The 21,843-nt window shown below is 44.4% G+C and overlaps 1 protein-coding gene across 3 annotated transcripts in view; it reads left to right on the top strand.

The window, feature by feature from the left end:
• AGO4 (argonaute RISC component 4) overlaps positions 1-21,843 on the top strand; it is a 588,224-nt gene that overhangs the window by 91,479 nt on the left and 474,902 nt on the right. Inside the window, exon 1 of one of the 3 annotated variants that reach the window (XM_085647979.1) lies at positions 13,585-13,919. The exons of 1 other annotated variant lie outside the window; for it this stretch is intronic. In XM_085647979.1, coding sequence (XP_085504105.1) covers positions 13,865-13,919 — 55 coding nt within the window. In that variant the 5' untranslated portion in view covers positions 13,585-13,864. Of the gene's footprint in view, positions 1-13,584; positions 13,920-21,843 lie in introns of those variants that run through there. One more of the 3 variants, XM_085647980.1, reaches the window with a different exon arrangement.

The following is a 21,843-nucleotide window of genomic DNA, read 5'->3' as shown; positions in this document are numbered from 1 at the left end:
AACTAAGATGGGCTTGTCTTTTAAAGATTAACTTCCAGCTTTTCCGAAACAAAATTATAAAGCTATGAAACAGGGAAAGCAGCAACAGAAACCGAGGTCTCGTCCCGCGTCGCCTGTACAGGCGACTAGTGAGCGCACATATGATTTGCGCGATCGCACTAGGATTAGGTCACCTGATAGAGTTCAGGTTACTGAACAACATTCTCCTTGTTCTTCACAGGAAACATCGGTCTCGCAGTCCGGTGGAGGAGAATGTGGCAAAGGTCGGGGTGCCCAACAAGGACGTGAGCAGCCCCGTCAGCCTGACGGTAAAGGCAAGCAGGACTAATTTGCACACTAACGACCCCAGTTTCAGAAGAAGTTGCTGCATTAACAGCGAGGTATGCCACAGATGGTGCCCATGTCAGGTTCCAAAGCTAAGTTCTCAATAACGCTGCTCGACAGCGCAGCAGAGGTTACAGTAGTGCGGCTAGCACTGCGTCCATATCAGGAGGCGACCGCAACGGACACATTTATTACTGTAGAAACTTCTGATACTAGTGGCTCCCCATAACAGACTATATGACACAGTCCTTTTGATAGAAGGTGACATACAACGTACCATAAAAGGGATTTTTTGGATAATTTGACCTCTACTTATGACATTCTGTTAGCGGAGGCGGACTGGACCCCAGCTTTCATTTTGGTCGCTCCTAGAGGGGAGGAGGTAATCCTCCCATCCTTTGCGCACACTGCTGAAGGATCAGGCTCAGAACTTTGCAGAGTGGGCTCAGGTACTTGCTCTGGCTTTGTACCGTACTCGGGTTGGGATAAATTTATCATCAAGCCATGAGATTCCATTACGGTCTATGCCCCAGCTGCAACCTCAATATCCCATGCGCTGCGAAGCTCTATCTCACGACGCAGAAATCCTTGAAAAATTGGAATATCAAGGTGTTATTGAAACATGTCACCCATGAATAATACTCTAGTCACTGTAACTAAACCTGATGGGTCGTACCGCCTAGTTTTGGATTACCGGCATTTGAACTCTCATTGTCGGACCTGTGCAGTACAGAATACCCACAGTTCTGCGCTCGTTGATAGTCTCGTGAGAAAGAGGTTTAAGACCACACTTGACATAGTCAATGGCTTTTATAGTCCTAATCTGTCCTCGATTAGTTGTCAGTGGACAGCCTTTAGTTCTGGCGGCAAACAAACAGTGTAAAAGATTAGCCATGGGCTATAAAAACAGTCCGGGCGTCTTTGCCGCACGTGTAGTCTCTGTTAGAGCATTGACCCTGATGCGTTCTCTTATGTTGATGATATTGATCTCACAGACGACTAATTATGGCCGCATCTGTGTCGCGTTGATTGCATCGTTGTCATGTTTGTGGACTTCGGTTACAAATTCAACTTTGCAAAGTCACACATTGCAGAGTATACAGTGTTTTTGGGCTATGAACTCAACAACGAAGGCCGAGGATTAGCCCCTAACTTCCTGGAGAAGTCGTATGTTGCGTGCCCCGACAACACTGAAGCTACAATGTTTGCTGGGTTTTCTAAATTTCGGGCGTACTTACATTCCCGATTTATGCCCAGCGTATCAAGCCGCTAAATGCCTTGGTACAACCTACATTTTCCAAATCGAGCTGGCTGCCGGAACATTCAGCTATCTTGCTATCTTTGCAGGCTTATCTTCTTGCTTCGAAGTACTTACTGATGCGTGATAACCACACTAACTTGGTGATAAGAATTGTGCCTGGTGCAGTGGGTTTCACGTACTTAACGTTCAATGAGGGTGACACAGTCCCCATTGCTTACAAATCACACTTGTACACTTTGGCTGAAATGCGCTTTTCCACTGTCTAGAGTTTTGACTGCAGTGCATTGGGTGATTGTACCGCCCAGTTGGCAGAGCTACGTGCTCTGGTGCTCGCACTGGAGTTTGCTGATCCTCGAGTTACAACTCTTATAGTGAGTGACTCATTTTACTGTGTTCAGTCTTTTAACGACAATTTATTCTTTTGGTCTCAAAATGAATATCGTGATTCCAAGGGTAGCACAATAGAGCATAAAATGCTTTGGGTTAGAGTAGCAGAACTTAAACAGAATCTGCCTCTCGTGAGTGTAATTCATACTCTTAGGCACCAACGAGTTGGGGTCCACGCTGTCGGTAACAGCTTAGATGACGAAGCGGCAAAAACAGCAGTGGCAACATATCTAGTAGCAGCAGTTACAAGATCCAAAAGTAAGATTGATGACATCTTGGCAGCTATTGCTGAAACAGAGAAGGGAAATAATTACCCTATAGGTTTCCCTTCTAAATACTCTTATTTAAGTCCTGATAAAGTTCCTTGTGTGAGAATTAAAGAAGTTGGTGACAGATTGATTCCTACCTCAGACTGCAGACTTTCCTTTAACAGCGGCTCACGAAGGTATGGCTTCTGCGCATGCCGGCGTTTCAGCAACTCTCTTGCAACATTACTGGTGGCGCAGATTGTATAAACACTCGTGCTTATGTTCTTAATTGTGACATCTGCCAGCAGATAAAACCTTCGACTGCTGTGCGCCCTCCTCAAACACAGTTGAACATATCTAATAAACCACTTGGGTGCGTTTATTTAGATCACTGCGGTCCTTTCTCCTCTGATACTGCGTATAAGTACATCTTAGTTGCAGTGGATTCGTGCAAAAGTTTTCTTTGGGTATGGCCACAAAGGAGTGCTGATGCTCGAACTGTCATTAGGGATTTGCATGTTTTTGTGGGAATTTTCGCATGTGGTACCCTTTATTTTGACCAAGGTCCTGCGTTCGCCTCTAAGGCATACAAAGAAGTCATCAGATCTTTGGGGGTCCTAGTCAAATTTTCGTCTCCATACTGGCCTGAGGGCAATAGTGTTGTGGAGCGAATGAACTGTGACTTAAAGCAATCCTTGACAGCTAGGGTTTTAGGTACTGGCAGGAACTGGTTGGCCCATTTGTATAGCGTTCAACGTGCACTTAATAATTTCCCTAGAAAGTCTCTGGGTGGGCGGACCCCATACGAAATGCTCCTTGGCATAAAGATGTTTGTCCCGGACCTTGATGGTCTAGACATGGTGGCGACGGCTGCACCCTTCGACGTAGATGATCACTGTGCTGTATTACAGAATCTACAAGAGACCAGAGACGGTCTTGCAAAGGAACATTTGCCATACACGACTGATGCTGCGCTTCAGATTCCGGTAGTCTGCTGGCTACCTCAAGTTGGTGACCTGGTCCGTGAGAAGGTGGAGAACAAGGAGTTCGGCCCCTCTTATCGTGCTCCAGTACCAGTGCTTGGCATGCAGGGTACAAGAACTGTCATTTTACCTCCACTTCCTGGTCGCAAGGATAACGGGTACATCTCCATTGACGATGTCAAACTACAGCGAGTGGCCGATTCCAAGTATGACTCCAGTGGTCTCTTGTCCAACATTGCTAAAATTCTGTTTTGGCTCTGGCAACTACCACCAGGCCTGACATTGCCATTGAGATGCATACAGTTACTAATCCTTTATTGCCACCACTGGCTGGTGGTCCAACTGAAGATACTGAGTATGCTTATCCCACAGATGTGGTGTTGCCTGATTTACAATCAACTGCAGTTGACCAGTCACGTTTTTCATTTGACACTAACTCTATGACTTCCAATCCCCCATTGAAAATTTCTATTTTTGCTGCTTGGTTTACAAGACACTTTTTAATTCTCCCTTGGACTTACATTTGGCTGGTGCTCATAAGAATTTTTTTTGCTTATGTCCATTGGATTTGTGGTGGTATTTTTTCGTCTAGTTAATGGACACTATCTCACCAAAAGATCTGCAATTAGATTAATTGATGGAACTTTGGCCCCCCACTCCTCATCGCACATCATGAAAAGGGACCAGACTTTTGTGTATATTACTGCCTGGCCTGTGTTGAATGGGATTGTATGGGATGCTGTTAAATTTCAAATTCATGGTCCCACAGAGGTGATTAATGTCCCCAAAGTACTTCGTTTTTCTATGAGAGATGTTAAGCAAAACATCCGCTCTGATGATTGGGATGTCCAAGCCATAGAGGCTCTTTTTTCTGATTTGAAATATTATGCTGCTTTTGATGCTGAAGATCTGTATTTAAACACGGATAATTACGGGGAATTGTTTTGCTACCAACACTATGGCAATCATTTCCTGCATAAAGCAAATACATTTAGAAATGTTGTCAATTATACTCAATGGGAACATTGCCCTGCGCCCGTTGAGGGCAGCTCTAGAACTCTAGTGCAAGAATTTACATATTTTACCGATTTCAGTGCATCTGAGCCTGAAGCCTTTTATTTTAAAATGGCTGCAGAATCAGCTTCCAAAGTTAGACTGACCCACACTAAATTAATGAATTCCAAGTCCTTTATGGATGATTTGGCTATAGGGGGCTATGAGCTGTGGAAGGATACCATTGATATTAAATCTGTTTGGGGTTCTAAAGCATGGCAGGTACAAGGTACAGAAGCTCTGCATCGTGCTTGCCTTATCCCAAACCACAATTTTGTTTTTGAATTCTACCATTTTTCAAACCACCTGCTTTGGATTGGCTACTTCTAAAAAGATGAATTCACCCTCTGTTCCTGATCTGGGCGCTTATCCACAATGGGATGATGACACAGATCTGTCCATTGATACGTTGCAGTCTTTTATTACGAATGCGTCCTTCAACATTTCCAACTTGGATCCTAAAGGATGGTTGATATGGCAGAAGAGCTCAGATTCCGGTCAACATCGTTTTCTGGGTCTATATCCTGGTTATACACAGGTTAGGGTTGACCCCAGATTTGCATCTTCTCATTCTGTTACTACCTATTCTGTCTGAAATTGTGTAAGAATTGGCTGCAACATTCTACCTTAGTATCTGTAAAACTTCATCTCTCAAAATTAAATGACAAAGTGGATTTGAAAGATTTTGTTAGGGGTCATGTGGGTGGCAGATCCAAACGATGGGTGTATGAGATTTACAACGAAGTTTGGAAATTATCTTAAATTGAGGCTGCTTCCAGATAAAGAGCTATTGATCAAGCTAATTTGGAAAAAGTGCTAGCTGTCCTCGACCGCATTAATACCCTTTCTTCCAGGATTTATACATTAGATAATATTGTTTCTTCTGTTGTGTATACTGTACAGGATGATATGTCTATTCTATATCATGGTCAACATCAGTTGTGTTCTATTATGCAGTTTGCATGGACTTTGCAAACTTGGAAGGCTGGGAAGGTTCCCTGGGACTACATGAATACCTAATCATTATTCCTGCCATTTAATCGAACGTCGAAACAACAATTCATGTCCATGAAAGATGCAACATATTCGTTACTGCATATTGAGAAATTAGAACCTTTACCTGTGGCTGAATCTAACTCAGCTGTGTGGCTTATCCACGGTTTGATCACCTTGCCATTTCCGTTTAAGTTCAGTTCATGTATGAAACATTATGCCCTAGGCAGATATGAACCATTGGGTACTGCTTTCCTGCATGAAGTGTAGTCGCTTCCATTTACATACAGGTGCAAGAGAGAGGGTAAAGAGGTTCATTTGAAAGGAGAGGAATGCACTTCCACACCTGATCATTCAGTAGTTTGTTGGCACATCCAATTGCATGGCGCATGCAACGTTCAGGCACTGAATTTAGCTTGCATTCTGAAGGGAAATCCAGTGCCAGCAATTACGCCCACTTTTACATTATTAGCCAACGGTAGTTATTTGCTTTTAAATAATGAGCCATGCTGCGGGATACTAGTGGGAATCCCGTACATTAGAACTCTCAACGTGTAGTATGCTGTAAAAATGTCATTTTCTCGCCCCCACATGGGAGACTGGATGTATCCATCTGGCCTTCCATCCCAACCTTGAAAGCAGAGTTCAAGATGAGCAGAAAAAGGGCTCTATTGTCTCAAAAAGAAGTTGCTTTGACTTCCTCCCGTGAAACATTCGTCCTTCACGTGGCAAACACCGGCACTGAGGTGCATGCGCTTCTGAATACTGATCTCCCCCTTCATTTTGGTGCTCTGATTCATACTATTTTCAATGCCTCGTCAACAACTGGCTTGGTGCATTTTTTCAAAATTGTGGGCTCCGGTCTTGTGACCTCCTTCCAAACAATATTTGGTGTGACACCGGCATTTTTTCATTCTATTTTTCCCAGCGTCTTCGGCGGGCTTCCATCGATTCTCGCCCTCACGGCCGGTGTGCTCCTGTTGGTCTGCTTGCTGCGCAATGGCTGCACGATATGTATCACAAGACAGCCTGCCCCGGCTCCTTCAACTTCGTAACCGGATGCTTCAATATTATGGAACATTACCACTGGCCACTTAAAGCGTAGCCTATGGATTGTCCTTCCGGTTCTCCTACTTTACTTGCGTGCAGCCTGTTTTCCATTGCCTAGATTGTGCCTTCGAATGGGCTCTGGATTTGTCCCTGTCTAACTCTGTCTCCTGCCCCGGATTATGATAGACTAATGAGTCCCTTAGTGGCTCATGAGTTGGACTGTTCTGGCATCGGGTTTATGGCCTGTGGAGCGGCACATGGAGTCCTAGGGAATTGGGATATATATACGGCAGCATATGACTTCTTGGCAAGCAGTTATCTTGAAGAACACGCAGGTTGTCCTGATTTGTGCTGGAAGCGCAAGTTATCGAACATGTATGTTCATTTACTTTGCTAGACTGGGATGGTGGAATCTTTTACAGAACGTTATAATGACTTCCTTTTGGAAGCTATTGCTACTTATTCTTACACGCTTATGGATTAACTTGGAAGTTGTTCAGCTTCCACTAATCAGACCTCTAACATTTTTAAATTTCTTTTAAAAATGTTGTAATTTTTTTTTTACTCCACACTAGGCTCTGTGCCGCCTTTGCAAGGTTTTTTTTTTTTTTTCTCGAACCGGTTTTTCAAAAAGCCACTACCAATTATATGGATTGGCAATACATGAACTTGGCTCTGTCTCAATCGAACTTCAACTCTGCGTTCCTACTCTGTTTCCATATTTGTCCGTGGTCCGATCAAGGGAGGGTGTAGTGGAGACGGAGTTGCATGTACACACATTGCTATGTTAGCATAAGCACCTTAGATGTAAATAGCCATCTTGCCGCTTTTTTCTGCTTTTGCACACGACACTGCAGGTAGCTGTTATTACAAGAAAAACTGCTTTCTTTTCTTCACATGAACGGTCTGTTCACATCCCTAGACGTGCACTGCGACCTTAGTCTGAACACTGTGTGCAGAAGCCGTCAAGGTCAAATAACAATGTATGCTTTTGAATTCGTGTTGATCGGCCCACGCTCTAGCCATAACACGCACACCGCTGCAAATATCTCTAATTCTGGTGCCTTTAATATTGCGTTTTGCATGCATGATTAGAACACTTTGGAGAAGACCTTTTCCAGACGCAGAGCTGATGCTGTGATGTGATTCACTTAAGCTGATATTTACGGTATGGGGTTCCCCATTCAAACCTAGAGACCTTATATTAGTTTCATAATACTAGCTTACTTGTGAAGGGAGGGTAGCTTTTATTCCATTATCATTTACAACGCGATTTCTCCCTTTATTTTCTATGGTTCTGTAACAATGCTGATCGTTTTGTTTTTAATCATTTGTCTGCTTATGTTAGCCCAAGTACTGCATCTTAGGGCACGTAGTTAAAAATAAACATTTTAAACTTTACTGGGTCTCTGATTACTCTTGTTGTGGACTGATATGAGAATAACAAAGGTGTTTGATTCCCACCATTTCTGAGAATACTCTAAGTCGCATGTTCTGGGATGTCTAATCATTGGTAGCTTTGAGATGATACGTGGGAACGAATGAGACTGATGCTAGGCGGCTAAGAATTCTGGGTACTGAGGGGAGTTTTTGGTACACGACCATTCACTGAGGTCCTGGTTTCCTGCGCATAGTTCTGTGCATGAGCAGAATCCCTGCAACAAAACCAAAGCAGCCAGGAGAGGTCCAAATCTGCATGGATATGCGCCTACGTAACTTCACTATCAAGCCAGAAAGGCACCTCACCCCAACAGATATCGTGGTTGAGGTTAGTGGGTCACAATCGTTTTTGGAGATGGATCTACGTGCAGGCTATCATCAGCTGATGCTCGGTTCTGCCTCTCATGCGATCACCACGTTTTCCACCCATGTTGGACTGAGGAGGTATAAACTTTTAAATTTTGGAATCTCCAGTGCTGCGGAGGTCTTTCAGGACACAATCAGGAGGGTCCTTTCCGGCTTTGACTGTGTATTCAATGTCAGTGATGACATTTTGGTGCATGCCCTCACCCTGGATGAGCATTTTTCTTGCCTAAAAGCTGTTTTTCAATGTGTGATGGAGAATCGACTTACCCTGCACATATCCTTTTTTTGGCTATCGCATAACCTTTTTTGGCTATCCTTTTTCACAAGATGGTGTCACCGGATCTCCTGAAAGTCGGATACATGAACCGCTCCTTCCCCCATCAATGTGACTGGCGTAGGAAGCTTTATGGGGATGGTGAATTGCTGTGGCTGTTTCATTCACAACCTAACTGATGTTACTGCTCTATTGAGAGAACTACTAAATCCAATGTTACCTGGAATTGGGGTCCAGAGCAGGAAAGCGCATTTCAGGCCACTAAGCAAGCCCTGTCTGCAGATATGACTTTGATGTATTTCGATCCGGCAAAGGAATCTGAGTTGTCTGTGGATGCCCGTCCCATTGGATTGGGGGCAGTGCTTAACAGCAAGGCAGTGGGGAATGGACCCCAGTGGCATATGCCAGTTGAGCGTTAACAGCGACTGAACAGAGGTACACTCGTATTGAAAAGGAAGCCATAGCTATCCACTGGGGGTGCCGCCATTTGCATTTATACTTGTATGGCCAGCCGCTTATTGTGCACACAGATTACAAACCCCTCATTGCTTTGTTCATGGGATCCTCATCTAAACTCCCACCACGAATCAAGAAATTGATTCTTCAGTTACAGGACTATTGTTTCACTGCAGTCTTTCGTCTGGTAACCCAAAACCTGGCTGACTATCTCTCAAAGCACTTCTGCCCTGCCACTCAGAGCGTGGAGTCAGATGCAGAGGAAACTGAGGAATATGTGGGCCTGGTGGTAGAGTGGTCTAGGCCCATTCCTATTTCTTTGGATAAGATTCTGGAGTCCACAAAATTGAATGAGTTCTTCCTACTCTGTCTTTCTGCCGTGAGAGCCGGGAAATGGGGCGTCTTACTGGACAAAACAATGTATAGCATTGAAGACGCAAGGTCTACACTGATGTCCCTTCACAATGCGAGGTGTGAGTTGATCTCTGTAAGGGTGCTTGAGAGGTCTACGGTGGGTGATTCCTGGATGTTTGCAGCAGAGGGTGGTGGATTTGGCCCATTTAGCTCATCAGAGGTTTGTCAAAACAAAATCCAGATTAAGGTGAAAGGTGTGGTTTCCTGGTCTGGATGCTTTGGTGGAACAAACCGTGAGAAGGTGCGCCCTTTGTCAAGCAGCTGGGCCTGCTGATCCACCAGCACCTATCCTTACAGAAGCAATTCCATTGTTTCCCTGGCAGCGAGCAAGCACAGATATCGGGAGTCTCCCACATGGGCGTCATATGTTGGTGGTCATCGATTTCTCAAGTATCCTGAGATTGATTTTATGGAATTCACCACAGCCAGACAGACGATTCCTCGATTTCAGAAGATTATGGCTACCTATGGATTGTTTAATGAACTTCCTACCAATTAATAGCCCTCCTTTCTCAAGCCAGGAATTTGCAGAGTACCTCAAGTCTAGAGGAATCAGTCACCGGAAAATCACTCCCCTATGGCCTCAGGCCAATGGAGAGGCTGAGCGCTTTATGTGCACTCTTACTAAAGCCATCAGGATTGCAGTGGCAGAACGGCAGGAGTTGGATTGTGCTTTATATGGTTTTCTAAGAGTATCGAATGACCCCTCACTCTACCACCAAAGTAATCCGCATGAATCAAACAATGAGTAGTGGGACTCCTCACCTCGAAGCTGCATCTGCCAAACATGAGCTGGTAGCGGACGAACTGCTGCAACGCAAGCTGAAGAATGACAATGTATCGCTGAGGCGTGGAGACCGATCCAGCTCATTTAAAGTTTGGGATGCCGTTATGGTGTGGAACCAGCACCCTAAAGGGAAGATTAGCCTGCCTTTTGCGATTGAGCCATGGATAGTTCAGACAGTGCATGGGACCAAAGTCACAGCGACTAGGAACGGACCGACCATCATGAATGTGTCTTTCTTTCAGGCCCACCGAAATCCTGGAATCAGTCTAGCGTGGGACTGTGTGCTTCCGAGTGATTTAGATCTGGGTTCCGATGAGGATTCTTGAGCTGGTGGGGACCTTGAAAGTGTCGGATCTCCTGGTTGGGGTCTGTCCCTGTCGGATCAGGGTTTGTCTGTCCACTGGGGGACTCTCAATGTGGGGCGACAGTGTGACCTGTTGCCCCGCCTTTAAGATCCCCAGGGGCCTACGGCTGGCGTTCGGCGAGGGGGTGCTGAGAGGTACCAGCTTCGGCCTTAACCTGCCAGGTCTTTGCGGTTGAACTGGTTCCCAAACTGGGGTCCCTGGAGCTTTAGTGGTCCGTGACACATTCCCAGGGGGTCCTCGGGCTGCAGTTTTAAAAGCACTGCAAAGTTCCTTGTATAATCAGCAATTTTCAAAGCTACAATAAAAGCGTCAAAACTCCGGTGATTAATGTACCTGCTGGAGAGAGATGGGAGTTTTGTCTATTGGCAGCTTTGACTTCTCTAAAGAAAGTGCAGAGGTTTAATATGCCTGCTGCAGAGAACATGTACCATGCACTTAAAAAAACATTTTATGTGCATAGCGCAGTGGGTTACGGCTTTTGTCACAGAGCTTCTGTTACTGTGCAGTTCATAAGTTACAATTGTAAACTAGCACAGTGAGCTATGAACTGCCATCAAAGAGCTGCATTCACGCTGCATGGTGAAAGGTAGTACGTTATGTTTTCTCTCAGTCTTTCATTAACCTGATGCTGCTAATAAAGGTTTATTTTGGTAGAAATTCTTATTAACGTCGGTGCTAACCACTGTTATGTTCTGAATCCTGAGTTTGTGCTTCTCCAGACCAAGCACTCTTAAAAAATGCCTACAGGTATAGATGACATGAATCCCACACCTTGAAGTCCTCTTTGCCTTAAGTAACATTTTCTATACGCTGATTTGCACATGTATGATACACTGTCTCTGCCCGACACTGGTATGAGAGATGCTGTGAAAAAAATGCAATTCATGAGACAGAGGAGCTATGGAGAGATAAGAGGCACTGTTGGAGGGTGATAGTGAGGGAATAATTGACTAGCCCCAACAAAGATCGTTGTATCCTGCTGCACAGTAAGGTCCTCATTTACTATGCTTTAAAAGCTAATACAGTTCAATATATATTGACAAACGTATGTGAAATGCACCATTTTTTCCAAATTTTATTGGGGGGGGGGGGAAGAGCCCATCAAAGCTCCCTTTGTAGTGGTCAGGCTCACTCGCTACACTTTGTGCGCACAGTGGAGGGACAACATTTGTCAGGGCTGCCTTGGGTTTCTGGTACGGCCCTGGCAGGAGCCTCATACCGCAAAATAAAAGCAATCATTGAAAAGTTAGTTGCCGAGGTGCAGCACCAACCTTCCCATTAAAATATTTAGATTTTTGCAAGTTTTTTTCAATGTAAAATAATCAAATCTTTAGCTAGTAGAGTATTTGTTTGGTATGCACTTGTTTGTGTATTTATGACGGACTTCTGTTTTAATGTTTGAAATTACAATAGTACAAATTGCTTGGGGGTCCCTGGCTTCCAGTAGTGACTTACTGGGGGTCCTCAGGAGTCAAAAGTTTGGGAACCACTGGTGTAACGTATTGAACTAGCTTTATGCAATGGACCCTTTTTGTCTAATTGTGTGTGTGTTTTGGCACAGTACTGGTGGTATTTTTGCAGGTTGTGGAGCAGTGTGCTGTGTTATTGATGGGGCACGGTGAACATAACCGAAATGACAGCGATATTCCTCATTATTAATTCAATGCTAAAAAGAAGAAAAAAACACTAACACATTGAATGTATTTATTTTCAAGGACTAAATGTTTATGTAGTACCTTGCCACCTCACGTGTTTCTTCTATCCCTTTCGTTACCCTTTAAGTACTTGTCCAGCTCTCTCCCAGAGGTGCTTCTAAGCCATAACTACATCCTCGAGTAACCTTTTCTCTGGCCTCGCCTTACAAACTTGAACGCTTAATTGCGCAAGTGCTTGCCGCGGTCTGGGAAAGCATCTTACCATGTGCCCGTCTTCAGCTGGTTACTTTCCTGCAAAAACTAATTATGTTGTTTACTGCTCGGCCCAGCCTTGCAACTCGGCTGCGGTATTTAAATTTAGTATATCAAACAGTGCCTGGAAATTCAGGGTGAGGTGAAAAAATCTGCAGGTAACTTTGGAAGATGTACTGCAACTGTACAGTTGGACTGCCTCCTGCCCACAACCTTGCCTGTGTGCTTTTTTTCCATTGCCTTACCTTTTTTGTAATCTCCCCTGCTCTGACCTTCCCCGTGTACTTGCTGCCTCTTTACTTTATGCCATCATGACCTAGTCTTGTTTGGCGTTTGCCAGCTCGTCTGCCCTCACACTTTCCAGCCCCACCCGTCCTCCCCCGTTCCCAGGCGTTTATTTTCCCATTTAAAGTCCTGCGTGCAGTTAAAGGGACTGAAGGATCACGCACGCGCTTTCGCTGCAATACTTCTCTCTGGCGCGTGCTTGCGTACTGCTCCCCCCTTCTCGCGCAGCTTTGTGCACCTCCCTAAAGGAAAGCAACTAGGTCGCGGCCATTTCGTAGTGCAGCCTTTTCAATAACTAGAACAGACGCGTGAGCAAAGTTAATTCTTAGAAGAATGTAAATTAATTTAAGCGGACATTGGCTTTTAAAGTAGTATAGCAATCGTCAGCTTGTACCTATTTCTTTTGGTTAATTCACACGTTTTCATTAATTTAAATTTGACGCTCCACAGGCTATAAAAAAGATCCTTATGTTTTTTTAATGTACTTTCATATTGTATGGTATTTTTTTCCGTTTACTTAAGCGATAGTTGTATTTCAAAGGTGGTCCAACTTCTCTGCAAGAGAAAGTGGCTGTAAGTTGAGCAAGTGAATTAACACGGTGTCTGATCTTCTGTTCCATCAACCTGTTGGCCATTTCGAAATGGCGCATTTCCCTGTAGAATGTGTGTTGTAACCGGACCACTACGTCAAACAATTCTAGATTTATAGAAATATATAAGCACGAAACTAGAAGGGGGCACCGCTACCAGCATATCGAATCGGACACTATTTTGCAAATACAGCTTTACGAGCTAGCATGTCAATATGAACTACGATATAGTTACATATAAGATTCCTATCTCGGGATCTAAACGTTTTTAATGATGGACTAACATTTGTTGTGATAAGAAATCAAAGGACTCCGGGACTCTTAAAGATGGCCGCTGTGTTGCACGGCACTTCCCTGCCGTATCGCCTCTTCGACTTGGTCGGGAGCGCGGCGATCGCACAACTCACTGTCGCGCGCTTGGGTGTACTGGTTGCACGCGCCCCCTCATGCACCGGCCCATAGCCCCCTTGTAATTCTCCACCCCTCCCCCAGCAGCCCGTGAGTACGTCTGCCCCCATTACTCCAGCTTCCGGAGGAGGGTGGACTCCCGGACCCACATCGACTCGGCAACCCTGCCCGTCCCCCTCGGCGGACCCCCTCTTCTCCCTCCTGCGCCCCCACCCCGGAGCCAATATTCCGGAGAAGAAGCGCCCCCCCGCGGAGCGGAGCGCGGCCCCCGATATGGAGGCGGGAGGAGGGCCCGGTGAGTCCCGGGGGGAAGAGGGACCTCCGACCGGTGAGTGACCCAGAGAACGTTGGGAGGGGGCCACCAGAGGCCAAGGGGAGCTGACTCAAGGAATTGTGGCCTCGGAGGTCGTGGGGGACCACCAGACATGGCAATTGCGTGTGTAGTTCTGGTTGAAGTGGGTGGTGGGGACTAGCGTGTGGATTTAAGTTTGTCTTGGAAGGGAATCTTGGGGTCTACAGTAATGCTCCTAATGGGGTCGGGCCCCCGGATGAATGGTACGTATTTAGTGATTGAGATAGTCATGCAAGGCAGTTAACGGAGCGAGGTTTCTGGACTGGGATTGGGGATGGGAGACCGAAGGACAACACTGAAGGGGTACGGATTTTTTGGGAATGGGAGTGCAGATGTGGTGTCAGCTGTGCACAGAATTCGTTCACTTCGTTGTTGCGTCTTGGTGGTCTGTGACTCCTTTTGGCATCGGTCTTGGTGGTGTCTGTGCGTCCACTTGGTTGCTCGTAGTGGCATGTGCCTTTCTTCGGCGCCCTGGTGAAGTGCATGATTCACTTGAGTTGGGTCATGTAAGGATGCGCTCCTGTCCTTGAGTTGTGGTGCCGTGCATTCCTCTCTCCCGGTGTGGATCATAGTATTGTGCGTGCATCCCCTTGGTTTGGGTGCAATGGGCTCGTCTCCTGCTAGCCTTTCATTGGCTTGTGTCTCAGCTTGTGATGGAGCCTGATGGCATGCATTCCCTTTATTTATTAAACTTTATCATATCCCTACGCCAGTATAAAATGTGGAGGGTTCCCCCTCTTCTTCACTTCAGCCCCTCCGATCAGCAGCTAATGCTACATTAAAGATAGCGGTGATAACCAGTTCGAAGTTCAAATCTCTTGTTCTTGTTGGAAACTCGGAAATATTACTCCCCATTAACTCGTGTACATCTGTTGCCCTCCCACATTTGACATTCGTTTTTAGCCTTATTTACAAAGATATGGTCTCTGGCAGGCTTGCACGAACTCTGAATTGATTACCAAGTGACTCCTGCACTTCCTTTCAGTATCTGGTGCTGGAGATCAAATCCATTACCCATTCAACCTGAATTCGTTTTGTCACCATATGTGCAAATGCATGCAGTACCTTTTACTTGTCCAAATTTTTTAAAAATTTGTGATCTTTTCTTCACCGTTGTAATTTTAAGGAATTACTCCTTTATGAACGATCATTTGCAATGCAATTGGTCTCGCCTTTGGGACCTTATTAGCATTTAGCCATTCAGCACATTATACTGGGCACTGCAACATCTACTGTTCTTTAACATGGAATTCTTCCCAAAGTTGAGGGTTGCGTACAGCAACATATTTAAGGGGAGAATGAAAAAGGTATTTTCGTTCGCCTGTTCAAAATGTTGAGGGTCACCGGTGATGGAAAGTATCAGATAGGGCAAGCTGAGAGTGTGCATGAGATTTAGCGAGTGTCTGTGAGGGTGAAGCTGTGTGAGAGAAGGAAGGGGTGTGTGAAAGCATGCGCAAGAGAAATGTTTGAGTATAAATAGGGTGCGTGTGTTTGAGAGAAGTGTGCATGAGGGTTTTTGATAACTTTAGAAGCAGTTCATACATAGATCTGTTTGGGAAACTTTGGTGTCTGAGAAAGTGTGAGGGGGTTTGAGAGAGGTGATATTGATAGTAATGCAGTAACAAGACTTTTTTAGCTATTGGCATTGTAAATGAAAATGCCTTTTATTTGTTTTGAAAAAATGTAAATGGTCCATAAACACACACTTTGTACTTGTAGTCCTTGTTTACAAGAAGCAAGGCTGGCAGTAAAAGAGGCACATTCGTTGGCAGCCTTTCTTTTTATAAGCAAGAACTAGAAGTATAAAGTGCGTGTTTATGCCTAGTTTGCAGGTTTTTAAAATACATAAATAAAAGGCATTGTTATTTACACTGCCAATAGCTCCAATTCTTGCAAATGCAAGAGCTATTACATAGCAAATGCTTATTGTTGGAAGTACGGAAGTGATTTTTGTTGTCACTCCGTATTGTGCTTCGCCCTGAGCTTCTACCCTGCTACGTTCAGATTAGTAGCGTAAACACTGTCGGTGAACTTAAGAGGTACATTCATGTTGCTGACTAATTTGTAGAAGGTTCAGTATACATTTACGGAAATTGTTTCGATACAAAATATGGCCAACAATAAAAATGTCTGTTATAAAGTTTACATTAGTTAATATTCATTTAAGAATATTACCCAAAACATTGAACAAAAACCACAAATCTACCCCTCTACAGTCATTAGTAGGTGATACACCCAAAGATAATGAAACACATTATTGTCCCACAGAGTATTTTCATGAAGATTTATTTGATCAAAAAATAATTTAAGGAAAAGATATGCATGTCTGTTCAATTTAAACAATTCCTAAAGTTTCTATACATACATATCATAAAAGCAGCCCCATTAGAACAAGATGTACCATAAAGACACAATAAATAACCTCAAAATACAAACGCATAACTAGGGCTCCAGGTTTTATGGTATTTATTTTTTAACCTTTCCGTCTGTATTTATCCATATTTATTTTTTGATAATTTTATCTGTATTTATCCACATTTATTTTGCCGCAAGCAAAAACAGAAGATGCAGCTAGTATTTTTCCACATTTATTTCAATAGGCAATGCACGCTTTGCTGTTGTAGGTTTATATAGATGGGAAATGGGTAACTGCTTTTAACAAAGATCCTTTTGTTACTTGCAGTTAATAAATTGCAATTCTCCTAATGTAACCCTCACACTCTTATACAACACATCATATACATTGATTTACACACATGATTTATTGTCAAGCGCTCTGACACCTTGCATTACGATGAGTAGGGCTATAGCGCTATAAAATTGTTATTTGTGTAAATACTGGAATAAACCAACACATCTAACATTCCTACAGTGCGTGTAAATCTTTTTGCTCCAGTGACTGAACTAAGTCAAATGCAGGCCTCTCTTAAGTACCTGTGAAGTGACAAGCTGTACACATTTGTTTTCTCTCAATTGCTTTTAGGGGTGGGTCTTTCCTCACTGCCCCCCCCCCCCCCCCCCCCCCATAGCTTCCAGACAGGATACTTAACCTAAAGGAGGGCTGATGGCACCTTAATGTCGACGTTTGTTAAGGGCTCAGCTGAAATTTGATAAGCTCTCTCCTGCACTGGGACAGGCTCGACTTCTCCTGGCACACAGTAGCAAAGGTAAACATAATTATTGGCATTTTCCCGTTTCTATTTATAAATACAGACGAAAGAAAAATATTTTTCCGTCTATTTATATGCAAAAATCCGTTTAAACGGATAACCGGGAGCCTTACACATAACCTATATACCAACAATACTTAAATGGAAAAAGAACACAAATGCATGTTATGTTAAAAAAAATCACAATTTACAGTTCGTCTGTTACCAAGTGTAAAGATGACAAATAGAAAAACTTATTTTCAAGCATATAAGACTGAATGGTTGACAGAAGGTGCCGACGCGCGTTTCGGAGTGGAACTAAAGTCCAAAAGTTCCTTCGTCAGGGCACAAAAGATAAAAAAATTCCGGTGGTCAAACGTCCAATCCAAAATTTACTTTGTATGTATATACAAGTAATGTATTCAAGGGGCTCCTTAGTCACACAATTTATGACCGCTATATAATCTGTGGACAATAATTAAAAGCATATATAAATATAAACAGATTGTATCTAGGAGCTTAAAGAACCAGATGGAACACCTGAGTTGTGAAGTCAGAAGAGGTGGCCAATCAGATAGCCAATTGAGGTATATAGACCAGATGTGACTAGCAGACAAAAGTACCCAGATAAAGGAAAAAAGTGTATACATAGAGCACCACCATTACCGAGTCAGTCTGAAATCGTAAGAAAAAAAGAAGCATTATGTAGACTAATCAGGAGAGGGGACATGAGCAGTCCTAAATCTATACCTACTTCAGAAGTAACCGGCCACAATGAACAGCAGTGAAACTGATTAATCGAATCAGAATAGGATGTAATGGAAATAGGGCCCACTAAGGAAAAAACAATACGGCAGAATATGAGTATCAAAGATATGTATACGGAAGATCATTCTAGAAAGTGTATACATAGTTGCTCTAAAAAACTAAATTACTTGAGTTCTGTGTGCCATAAGTATATATAGGTTCCTAGAAGTTGAATCCTATGGTAATTGCCCAAGCGTGAGTGCACTGAAATACCCTGAAGGATAACAAACCGATTTCAAAATGTTATTCTCTCTTAGCAGTTCACCGTCATTAACAAACTTAAAACGACGGGATAGGTACCTCAGGAGAAGTACAAGTGAGTAACGCTACACCAGAGACGCGGGCCAAAGGTTTAGCATGTAATAGACACACCCAGGACCTAAAACGTGGACCAAAGCCATATCTTTCCAGAGAAGCAAACCAGAAAGGCCACTCCATGTCGAACGCTATTTTAGCGTCTAAGGACACAATTGCAGCATCTTGTATAGGGGAGCTCTGTCCAACACTCCGAGGCGACTAAGGTTGATCTCCGTATTTTTTGTCTGCATCAAGCCTGATTGGTCTGGGTGTATTAATTTATGGAGATGGGGCGACAGGCAAAGGGCCAGAAGTTTAGCTAGGATTTTGACCTATGGGTCGAGGAGGGAAATCTGCCGATATGAACCACACTGGTCCAGGGGTTTTCCTTTTTTGTGCATGACCGCAATGTTAGCCAAACTGTCTCGGGCAAAATTCCATGTTCTGCACTTTCATCATACATTTGCACTAGGTACGGAGCCAATGCAGATGAGACTGCTTTGTAAAGCTCGATTGGTAGGCCACTAGGGCTCATACCTTCCCGGATCGCAATGCACCAATCACCTTTAGATAATCCTCAGGATCCAATGCAGTGTCAAGGTCTAACATCTTGAGGGTCTAATCTTGGCAGGGGGAGGGTAGAAAGCAGGTCGGCGGCTTCCTCCTGTGTGGAAGTGGATGTAGGGACATAGAGGCGCTCAAAATGGTTAGCAAAAATTTCAGCGATTCCATCTCGGTCACTTCACCTCACGTCAGGGGACACTTTCTTTTTTTGATTTTTTTTGGCATTTGAAATACAAAAACATTAATAGTCACATTCAGCAAGAAAATCAATGCACATTAGTCAGTCTATGAGCCATAGGTATCTGGACCAGCCATGTTAAATGCAGCTTATAGCGGAGAAGAGCAGCAACAGTATAATACCATTAAACAGCAGTGATTAAATCTGCATTATCCCATGTCCAGACTATGGTACAGTAGTGATTCTATAGGGTCTGAAATCCCAGTATCAAGGGGAAGGCAGGAATATTCGGCACATATATTAAAGGTCATCGTCGTTCACAGTACTGCAACAGTTTACAAATGGCTCTCAGAAGTCCCTGGGGCGGGATCGCCCTGGTAGCTGTTCCCAGTATGTCTCAGCTGCATTTTACAGTGTGTAACACTAGTGACCCAGTTTTTTGTAGTTGGCGGCTGGGTCGCGCTCCAATGTATGGGGACTTGGCGTTTCGCCAGTATCCATAGCATCGTAGTTAACTTTCTACGTTTAGGTGGAATGCCAGTGTTGTCACCCAGCAACGCCACCAGCGGCATGCAGGGCAGTGTGCGTCCTATAATGGACTGTATGTGTTGTAACACACATGTCCAGAAATTAGCCGGCAGTGCCACGCCACATGTAAGAAGCTGGCCTGTATGTCCCCACAACGCCAGCAGCGATCATCTGCTCGCAGGCCCATTCAATGCAATTGTCAGTGCGATATAGGCGATGTATACATTTGAAGTGTATACATCGTAACCAATAATTGGAAGACAACCGTTTCATCTGTCCGCAAACCAATTTCCATTGCTCTTCTGAGATGCTTGTCCCCATCTGTCTCCCACCTCTCTTTAACCTTGGGAATGAGTGGGGATTCTCGCTGCATGGTATTATATATGCAGGTGATTAGCTTACGGCCGTGTTCAATCACAAGTATGTTTTCTAAGGCGACTAGTGTGGGGGGGGGGGAGGGGGCTCGGAAACGTGTTCAACCCACTTCTACAAGAAGAGCGTAATTAGTAATCTAGAAGCATGTCCACCATTGTGGGGGGCGTCTATCCGCACATCTGCTGTACAGTTAAATTGTCTGCAGGAAAGAGGTCCGCACCCTTGCATATTTTAAGCTGTCGCTCATGCGTGCGCCCTGCGATCTGCTAGTGGGGGTATGTGTGGATTATGTGCTAATTGCATCAAAGGGACGGTAAACTTGTCTAGCTTTGCTCTTTGGTGTAGTCCTGACCAGGCCCAGCACAGCACCTCTACTGAATTCACCTTGTCATGGGGTCTCTTATAGGGTTGAAAAATGGCGGTGGCCAGTGGCAGGGGAGCAACTGTCTATTTCTATAGCTACATGTGGCTGAAAAGGTGTGGTGTGTACCCAATAGTATAGTAAATGTGCCTGGGCATTATAAGCATACAGCATAAAATCTGGTGCTGCCAGTCCTCCGAGATTGGGGTAGAGTGAGTATCATAACAAACTAACAGAAGGTGCAAAGTCCATAGAGAAAGGAATAGTAAACCAATGACTGCTGTGAGAGAGTGCATGGGATCCCTCCGGTAGTCGGGACAACCCCCAACAGGAGTTAAGAGTCCATCAGCCCACCCTTACTGGCGGAGCATCGTCATCTGAAACTCTGGGGAATCACAGTCTGGACCCACAACTGCGGGCCAAAAGAGGCTCTGCTAGGTGCACAGGCCGATGATTCCCAGAAGAAAGTACTCCTGCCAGGGTTTGTACCCAAGACCGAGGACTCAAGTGATGTGCAGTGCTCTGGTGTGAATGTGAAATTAAAAATGAATACTTGGGCAAAAAATATGTTTATTGAAAATTAACCAAGTTTCATATCTACAAAACCTATAGTCTTTAACAAAATAGACTATTTCCTGGCTCAGTTATGATGTGGTCGACATGTTTCAGCCGGAATGGTCAACTGACCCGGCTTTCTTCAGGACCAAAAAACAGGATAGATACAATTAAGATGCTACTGCAAAAAGAGTGTGTTGCTTGTGAGATGTGAAAAGCAGAAGATCTACATTAAAAAGTGTGAACGTCAGATGAGATAGTGGCAATAGCCACCCTACCGGACAAGCAATCTCGTGCTTGGACGCAAGAAACAATGTCTTCTTCCCCAGCCTTTTGTGGGGGAACCGCCTCACCTCACCCGGCTGACTGCTCGGAGATGGCGGCACCGCTCTGTCCGTCGGTACTTCAGACTGGCCAACGAGCTGTCTTCTGCTTTTCACAGTCCGGTTTTAAATCCTTTATTATAATGGCTTCTCTCATTGAGGGGGGTAGATAACCCACCTCCAAGGCTTCACGCTAAATGGCTAAAAGGCGAGAAGCTAGGATATCTGTGTATTCTTTATAAAACTTAGCTGTCAGGCCATCGGGGCCAGGGGCTTTGTCTGCCGGGTTACCTCCAATGAGATGTTTGTCTTCCACAGTAAAAGGCATCTCCATGTACTCTATGGGCTCTTTTGATTCAATAGCACTAGTTTGGTTCGAAATAGTCAGTTAATAGGTTCTCTGCCGGGCCTATATCAGACTTCTATAGTTGTGCATAGAAACTTCGCATCGTGGAGAGGACTTCTGGTGGTGAACGAACTAGCTCTCCCTCCGTGGTGGTAAACTCCGTTATAAAGGGAGAACCTCTGGGCCCACGTAGGATATTGGCTTGTGTTTTGCTCGGTCTGTACCCCTCTCCATATCTCCACGCTGTGGCCTGCTTGTGCTTCCTGAAAGGACGTGAGGGCGTTGCGCATCGCTGCTAATAAAGAGGGTAAAGGTGTTGTGCAGTATTGTGTTTCTAGTACGTGCAGTTCCTTCTTGATTCGACTCAGTTTTCCTGATGTCCCAAAGAACCCCTGATTGGTCAGCAATACAGTGCTC

Source organism: Triturus cristatus, chromosome 3_2, assembly GCF_964204655.1.
Source record: "Triturus cristatus chromosome 3_2, aTriCri1.1, whole genome shotgun sequence".
In the NCBI taxonomy this organism is placed as follows: Eukaryota; Metazoa; Chordata; class Amphibia; order Caudata; family Salamandridae; genus Triturus; species Triturus cristatus.
This window is presented reverse-complemented; position numbering and strand designations above follow the sequence as displayed.